The 8,565-nt window shown below is 58.1% G+C and overlaps 1 protein-coding gene across 1 annotated transcript in view; it reads left to right on the forward strand.

The window, feature by feature from the left end:
- The window catches only part of SLC6A19 (solute carrier family 6 member 19), a 30,527-nt gene that overhangs the window by 18,695 nt on the left and 3,267 nt on the right, over positions 1–8,565 (forward strand). The window contains exons 3-8 of the mRNA XM_045285283.1: positions 992–1,197; positions 1,487–1,597; positions 1,959–2,071; positions 4,351–4,479; positions 4,564–4,720; positions 7,962–8,166. Coding sequence (XP_045141218.1) covers positions 992–1,197; positions 1,487–1,597; positions 1,959–2,071; positions 4,351–4,479; positions 4,564–4,720; positions 7,962–8,166 — 921 coding nt within the window. The remainder of the gene's footprint in view (positions 1–991; positions 1,198–1,486; positions 1,598–1,958; positions 2,072–4,350; positions 4,480–4,563; positions 4,721–7,961; positions 8,167–8,565) is intronic.

The raw sequence follows: 8,565 nt of genomic DNA on the forward strand, positions 1-8,565 counted from the left end.
TCTACTCTGGTGAAGAGTTACAGCCTCAGAAAGCCAGAGGGGCAGCTCTGCTCTGTCCTAGAGGGCCGCTGTGAGTTGGAAGGAATTCCATCCCTGAGGTGCCTGGTAGACCAACTTCTGAAAGCCCTCTCTCTCACTGCCATCGAATCAATTCTCACTCGCAGCAACCCCTAGGACAGAGTAGAGCTGCCCTGTTCACTTCTGTGACAGCAGTTCTTCTTTGATGCAGCCGCCCAGGAACGGAAGGGTCTCCCCCAGGCAGGTGGGCACAGGGACCCACCGGCCGGAGAAGTTTCCATTTGGAATGACCTCCCCCAAGCCACTCCACCGTGAGCCAGGCAAGCCCACCTCTTTGGGATAGGAGTAGAGATCTTCATCTTTCTCCTGAAGAGCGGCTGGTGATGCCAACTGCTGGCTCTGAGGGTAGCAGACCAAAGCATCTTTATGTTTTCACCCATCAGTCAGTCCCTTGGGGCCAGGCAAACATGCGCTAGCCCCTCCCCTTTTGCCCTGCCCCCGTCTCCCCAATACTCTGGGACTCCTATGGGCAGTGGGGCAGCATCCTGGATGAGAAGAGTGCCCTGTTAGAAAGGTCCCAACGCAGTCCCGTGAGACCTGAAAGACACCACTCAGCCAGAAGTTGGGTGGTGAGAACAGGGAGAGTTCCACAGAGTAGCCAGCGGTGGTCCAGAGGCCAGGGCAAAACGAGGCTATCAAGAGACTCAGAAAGTGCCCACCACACTTGGGACTTAAGCCTTTGCACACGCTGCGTGTTGAGGGGAGGTGCCCATGTATATTCATGCGTGTGCAGGGGCATGTCTTCGGATACTCAGCTATTCAGGTGAGCGTGCCCATGCACATACTGGGTGCATGTGCATGAACTGTGCGTGCACGTGTGCATGTGGACATGCATGCAAGTGTGCACGTGCAGGTGCGTGTGCGCACGGGCTTCCCCGGGACGGCCGCTTGCTGGGGTCCTGTGCCCTGGACTGACCGCCGCCGGCTGTCCCGCCAGGCTTCGTGGACGAGTGCGAGCGGAGCTCCCCGGTGGACTACTACTGGTACCGCGAGACACTCAACATCTCCACCTCCATCGACGAGTCGGGCTCCATCCAGTGGTGGATCCTGCTCTGCCTGACGTGTGCCTGGAGCGTGCTCTATGTGTGCACCATCCGCGGCATCGAGACCACCGGCAAGGTTCGTCGGAGCGCGGGGCGCGTGGCGCGTGGCGGTCACCAAGGTCTGGAGGCCCAGGGGCCAGTCTGTCTCAGATCGCTCCCGAGCCCAGCGCCTGCGAGGCCACGCGCAAGCAGCTCAGGGCAAAGCGTTCCGTGAAGTCAACAAAGGGGCGCGCGGGGCAGAGGCCTGGCAAAGCTCGCGGCCCTTGGCCCAGGGCGGAGCTGAGTGCGACCTTTCTCGGGTAGGGCTGCTGGGGAGGCTGCGCTCCTGACGCCGTCCACCCCCCTCCCTTCCCGCGTCCCCGCAGGCTGTGTACATCACCTCCACGCTGCCCTACGTCGTCTTGACCATCTTCCTCATCCGAGGCTTGACCCTGAAAGGAGCCACCAGCGGCATCGTCTTTCTCTTCACGCCCAACGTGAGTGGCCCCGGCAGTGGGATGTCACGGGAAGGAGCACCCCCCCCAACCCCCCCCACAGGGTCTGGTGTGGGGGTGTGGGAGGGGAGGCTGAAAACAGAGCAGGCTGCTCTGACCCCGTCCCCCAGGCAGGCAACACCACCGACCCCAGTGAGAGGCCCCCTTCTGCCCTTATGTGGCTGTGGCCACCGCCCACATTGGCATGGGCCTAGGCTCTGCCTCCTAGAGTGTGCCCCCCCCACTTCTCCCAGACCCTACTGCAGCCCACCCTTCTGTTGAGGTGGGACCACCCTCTGGTGGGCCGTGGGCCACTGTCCGTGCTGCACCGAGCTCCCGGGCTGAGGATCTGCTGGGCCCACAGGTCACGGAGCTGGCCAACCCTGTCACCTGGCTGGACGCGGGGGCACAGGTGTTCTACTCCTTCTCACTGGCCTTCGGGGGGCTCATCTCCTTCTCAAGCTACAACTCCGTGCAGTGAGTGTGTGCGCCCGCGAATCTCCCCTGCCCCCAGCCCCGCCCCCGTCCTCAGCCGCAGCGCAATCCCTGAAGGCCAGGCGCCCATTCCTAATGCCCCCACCTGAGAAAGCCCCAGAACCCAAGGCCCCCGGAGCCTCCAGGGAGTCCTGGTTCAAGCATTTGCTGAGCCCTGCCTGGTTATCAGGCAAGGCCGGCTGGCTCACTGCTTGGACGGGGGCCACCACTCCTGGGAAATGAGGAGCCACTGTGTCCCAGGACAGGAAGGGGCGGGCAGGGTCATGGGTGCAATGTAAGGCTCAGATGAAGGAAGGGACAGAAATACAGACACTACCTACCCCCATCCCCACCCTCACCCCACCCCACCCCACCCCGCAGGCCAAAGACAGCTGTGTGAACAGCAAGACTGGGGGATAAGCAGGGGTGGGTGAGGCTGTGATGGTGGGTATGACCAGGACAGTGAGTAAGGTGTGGCTGTGAGGGTCACCCAAGAGGTGAGCAGGGGTCAGGCTGTGAGGCTGGGTGGGACTGGGAGGTGATGTTGAGGATGAGGCTCTGGGAGAGGTCTGCTCAGGCTCGGACTTAGAAGGACCCCTGGCTGCCAGGGGGAGTTGGGAGGGAGGTCAGGGGCTGCTGCAGGGAGCTGGCTGGGAGGTTGTTCAAGGCCTCGGACTTCTGACTGGCCGTGCACTGGAAGCAGCCAGAAGGATGGTGTGTGCTCCCTTCATGGTAGGGCGGTCGGTGCAGTGGTAGAGAGGCAGGGAGCTGGGCATGCCATCAGTGGCCTGTCAGAGAGGAGGGTCAGCCTGGCCATGGAACAGAGACGGGAACCCCCAGGGGGGTGGGCAGAGTCTTCCCTGAAGCCCGAGGCCAAGGCAGAGTGGTCTTGTGAGGGAGCAAGGGCTGAAAGACCATGAGGTGGGGCTGCAGAGAGTGGGTCTGGGAGCCAGGAGGTATGAACCCAGAGTGGAGAGTCCCAGGACAGCTCAGGAAGGGGATGCATACGGGGTCTGAGATGGCCCTAAGAAGCATGCCACAGGAATTGAGGCAAGGGGCCTAGCGCTTGTCCCTGCACTCTGGCCAGAGGAGCATGGCCCCCAGACTGTGCCTTGGGTTGGTGCCTGCTGTGTACATAGCCTCTCACAGTCAAAGGTGGTGATCTCAGTGATGGGCAATGAGGGACTAAGGGCCATGTGGGACCCTGGAGCTGGGGGCCACAGGTGTTCCTAAGCCAAAGTGAGGAGCTGTGTGCCTTTGTCTCCATGAAGCCATATGCACACGCACACGCACGCACACAGACCTGGGGCCAGCACACACCCTCATCCCTGCTCATCAGGGAGCTTCCTCTGGGCTCACCAAAAGGCTGGAAGTTCATGTCCACTCCGCGGGACCTCGGAAAAAAGGCCTGGCAACCCACTTCCAGAAATTAAGCTCCTGGAAACCTAGGAAGCAGCGAGTCCGTCGACTCACTGGAAACGTTTCAGGGGGTTGACTTGGTTTTGCTTTGTCTTTGGCCTTTGCACCACGCCGAGCTCCGTCACACTCTGTAAACCTGAGTTCCGGCTCCTAAGAGGCCTGGTATAGTGGTTGCACACTGTCCTGCCATCGGCCGACCTTAGGGGCATCACTTGTTGCCAGGGGCTTTCCCAAAATAGGCGGGGCCTTGTTGGGAGGTGTCAGTGGTGTTCAGTGGGCTGGGCATGGAGGACCATCTGGGAAGGGTCAGGGGAGGGAGTCCAGACACCTGCTCAGAGGGCCCCAAGAAAGAGGGGCCTGACAGGCTAGGAGACCCTCCTGGCTCCCTGCTTCCTTTTCTCCAAGCACCTGCTGGGGGGTCCCCACTGCTGGCGTTCTCGGGTTCCATGGTTCTCACTGTTTCTTCAAACCAACAAGACTACCCTACTCGTCTCTGAAGGCTACCGAGACCTGGGTACCCTAGCGTGCTAGGAGAGGGGCGTAAGCGCAGACCAGTGGTTGTCAGCAAAGCCCAAAGCAGGCCCTGGCTGCCCAGAGCTGGCCCAGGCTCTCCAGCCACCAAGCCTGGGTATCGGCTCTTCCAGGGACACACCAGGATCTTCTCTGGGGGGTGTCGGTGGGGGAGGACATCTCCAGATCCCCAGAGCTCAGGAGCATGCCATCTTATCCCTGGGAGTGCCCCGGTCACATTAGAAAGGCCAGCAGCTCAGCCTCCCCCACACTGCCCCTGGGTTTCGGGGCCACTACCAGTGGTCCCCGTGCTCAGCTGCCAGGGCATGCAGTGACAGCCACCTGGTTCACAGCAACAACTGCGAGATGGACTCTGTGATCGTGTCCATCATCAACGGCTTCACGTCAGTCTACGCAGCCACCGTGGTCTACTCCATCATTGGCTTCCGAGCCACCGAACGCTATGACGAGTGCTTCGATCGGTAAGCCCACCATCACCCCCACGCTGGGGCCCCTTGCCAGCCCTCGAGGTCCAGTGAAGGGTGGCAGCCTCACTCCTGTTACAGGAATATCCTGACCCTCATGAACGCGTTCGACCTGCCCGAAGGCAACGTGACCCAGGACAACTTCATGCAGATGCAGGAGTATTACAACGCCACCTACCCCACGGAGTTCAGCCAGCTGACCTTCCAGACCTGCGACATGAACACCTTCCTCTCAGAAGTGAGTCCCCTGGGGATCCCTCCCACACCCAGGCCTGGCGGGCAGGCACCCTCTAGAGCCAGCCAGGCCTGAGCCAGCACCCCTCGTCAGAGGTGCCTCAGTCACCCGCCATACCAGTAATGTCACAGGAGGTGCTGTGCTGCTAGCCGCAAAGTCGGCAATTCAAACCCACCAACCGCTCCTTGGAAGAAAGATGAGACTGTGTGCTCCCATAAAGACTCACAGCCTCAGAATCCCTGCGTGAGGTCGCTATGAGTCAGAATCGACCCAATAACAGTGGGTTTATATAATGGGTGTAATAACGAGGCTTTATACCCCTGTAAAGAGTTACAGCCTTAGAAACCCACAAGGGCAGCTCTGCCCTGTCCTTAGGGTCCCTATGAGCCGGCATCTGGCCGTGTTTCTTCCAAGACAGACTAGTTTGTTCTCACAGTTCGGGTACTTTAACTCTTCTTCTCCAGCACCATACTTCAAATGCACCCATTCTTTATCTTAGTCAATGTCCAACTTTAATTCACATGCAGAGGAGACCATGGAACCCTACTCCTGAAAGTCCCATCCTTGCTCTTAAACACTTTATGGTGGCTTGGGCGGCAGATTTACCCAACGCACCCTGTTTGATTTCTTGACGGCTGCTTCCCATGGGCGTTGACTAGAAGACCCAGTGAAATGAACTCCTTCGACGACGCCAGTCTTTCTCCACTTAGCATGATGCTGTTGGCTATCGGTCCAGTCGTGAGGATTTTAGTTTTCTTTACGTCAAGTCGCCATGCGCACCGGAAGCCGCGGTCTCTGATCTTCATCAGCAGGTGCTTCAGACACCTGCATGAAGGTAGAATTCAGTGCCTCAGGATGCTCCCACCTTCAGTGTGCTGGCTGTGACTTTCAAGGGTCCATAGATGTGTTGTTTCAACAAGCATCCATCAGAGTCCCCTCAGGGCCCCTTCCTCCTCCCCCTTCCTCTCTGCGGTTCCAGTTTGCTTTTGACCCTCTTCCGTCATCCTCTGTGAGGAAACGCTGCCCTTTGGAGCTGAAGTGGTTGATTATTTGAGCACGGAAGTGAGGTCAGTTCCAGTCCTAAAGGGTGTCGAAGGACCATGGTCTGGAGCTTCCCCCCACCCCAGTCTCTAGCCCACCAGTAAGCCTGACCTCCTTTAGGATTCAGGGTTTCTTTCCACCCTTCCTCCAGGAGCCTCTAATGGGATCCCTTTCAGGGCAATTGGTAGTCCAGATCAAAGGGGCTGGTGTTTGCCTGCCTGCTCCACACGTTTGTCCATCGGACTAAATGCTCTCTGTCTGTGTACCAGACCATATTTTGTTGTGATCCGGAGGGGTTTTGACTGGCTCATTTGGGGAAGTCGGTTGCCAGGACTTTCTGACTAGCCTCTCTTAGTCTGAAAGCTCTGCTGAAACCGGTCCTCAGTGGCTGAGCTTGCTGGTGTCTGTAATACCTGGGGCATAACTTTCAGCACCATGGCAACACCAACCCACCAGTCACCACAGCAGTGACAGACAGGTGGTGGCCCTCAGGCTTATGGGATAGCATTTCCTGGTGTCTTGAAATCATCTCCCTCAGCCCAAGGCTGCGGCCAGCACCACGGCGTGGGCGTCGTTACTGGCTGGATCTCTGGGCAGAGAGCAAGGAGCACACTGGGGTCTAGAAGATGGCACCTGTAGTTGTTGCTGTTGTGAGGTGCCACCGAGTCAGCTCTGACCCACAAGGTCCTTATGCACAACAGAAGGAAGCACTGCCCGATCCTGCACTGTATTAGTCTAGGTACTTTGGAGAAACAAATCCACAGCAACTCATGTATAAGAGAGAGTTTTATGTAAAGAAATTGTGCATCATGAAAACATCCCAACCCAATGCTGCCCAAGCCCACAAGTCCAACATTAACCCATTAACCCAACACCAGTCCACAAAGTCCTCCACCTCACAAAACAGAGGCAATGATGCCGACTGCAGGAGGAAAGCTGAGTCAGTGAACGAACAAACATCTCAGCACTAGCAAGGATCTCCATACGGCTGCTCCAGCACCCAGGGCTGCATCGGGATAGGTCCATGTGGCTTCTCCTGGGGATGTCTTGTAGGATGTCAATCTTGCAAGCTGAAGCAGGAAGCTGCTAAGGCAGCTGCACCTGGTGCAACCATCACAAAACAAGAGACCCAAGAACTAGAAAGGCGAGGCTTCACCACCCATTTATCCCTCCGCCTTTCAATTAGCCCCACATGTGATTATCGGCCAGGCTGGCACAATTAACTAACTCATGCACCATCCTCACAATGGTTCCTGTGCTTGAGCCCATTGTTGCAGCCGCTGTGAGTCCATCACCTGGAGGGCCTTCCTCTTTGTCCCTGGCCCTTCACTGTACCGAGCGTGACGTCCTTCTCCAGGGACTGGTCTCCCCTCAACACCCCCACAGTCCGTGAGACAAACCCTTGCCATCCTCGCCGCTATGGAGCACTCTGGCCTGACTGCTTCCAATACAGACCAGCTTGTCCTTTTGACAGTGCACGGTACCTTCGAAAGTCGTCTCCAGAATCAGATCGCAATGTGTCGATTCCTCTCTGGTCTTATTCTGTATTCATTGTCTAATGTTCACGTGCGTCTGAATCCGTGGAAAACCCCACGGCTCGGTCAGGCACACCTTAGTCCTCAAAGTAACATCCTTGCTCTTCAATACTCTAAAGAGGTCGGTGCAGCAGATTGACCCAGTGCGCCTCTTCTTTGGATCTCTGGACTGCTGCTTCCATGAGCTTTGATTGGATCCGAGCAAGGCGAACTCCTTGCCACCCTCAACCTTTTCTCCATTTATCGTAATGTTCCCTACTGGTGCCGTTATGAGGAGTCTGGTCTAAATGCTCTCAGTGTGTGCCAAATACATTGAGTCGTAGTAACCCATACTGAAGGCTACAATCCTTGAATTTCAACAGCAAGCACTTCCAGTCCACCTCCCTTCCGGCAAACCAGGCTGTGTCCTCTGTGTACCGCAGGCTGTTCCCAAACCTTCTTGGGGCACATTTCTAGGTGCCCCGTGGGGCCAACAGTAAGCATTGATTGGGCTTCTAACCGACAGGCTATCAGTTTGAACCCGTCAGCCGCCCTATGGGGGAGAGCTGAGGCAGGTCTGCTCTTGTCGAGATGTACTACCCCTCCATTGGATCGGGTCACTCTGACTGGTGGGTGACGGGCCATGGGCGGGGCCCCTGCTGCCTGCCTGCCTGCTTGTCTCTCCGCAGGGCGTGGAGGGCACCGGGCTGGCCTTCATCGTCTTCACAGAAGCCATCACCAAGATGCCCGTGTCCCCGCTGTGGTCCGTGCTGTTCTTCATCATGCTCTTCTGCCTCGGCCTCTCGTCCATGTTTGGGAACATGGAGGGCGTGGTGGTGCCCCTGCAGGACCTCAAGATCATCCCCCCCAAGTGGCCGAAGGAGCTGCTCACAGGTGCGTGTGCCCCGCCCCCCCAGCAAGGGCTGGGCCCAGAGCCGTCAGCCGACCGGAGGTGGGCGGACAACAAGGACAGGGTCAGCCTGGCCACAGGGAGAGGGCTTGAAAGAGCTTCTTCCAGGGCAGGGGCAGGGAGGGGAGTCCATAGAGGAGTTCAGAGAGCCCCCCCTCCCCAGACATGAAGACGTGGGGACCTGGGTTTCCAGAGTACGGCCTGACCTCAGAATGGGGGTGGACCTCACCATCCTTTGAGTCCTTGGGAGGTAGAGGGTGGGGGTCGTTCTGCAGCATTTCAATAGGGGGCTGGCAGGTGGGGGCTGGAGCCACAGGCATCCGCTCAGTGGATCAGCTTGCGCCTGAGACCACAGTCAGGACCCCCCTTTGTTGTGATCCGGA

The sequence above is a fragment of the Echinops telfairi genome, unplaced genomic scaffold (genome assembly GCF_000313985.2).
Source record: "Echinops telfairi isolate 266 unplaced genomic scaffold, ASM31398v2 ScPeMD7_7469;HRSCAF=8507_1, whole genome shotgun sequence".
Classification (NCBI taxonomy): domain Eukaryota; kingdom Metazoa; phylum Chordata; class Mammalia; order Afrosoricida; family Tenrecidae; genus Echinops; species Echinops telfairi.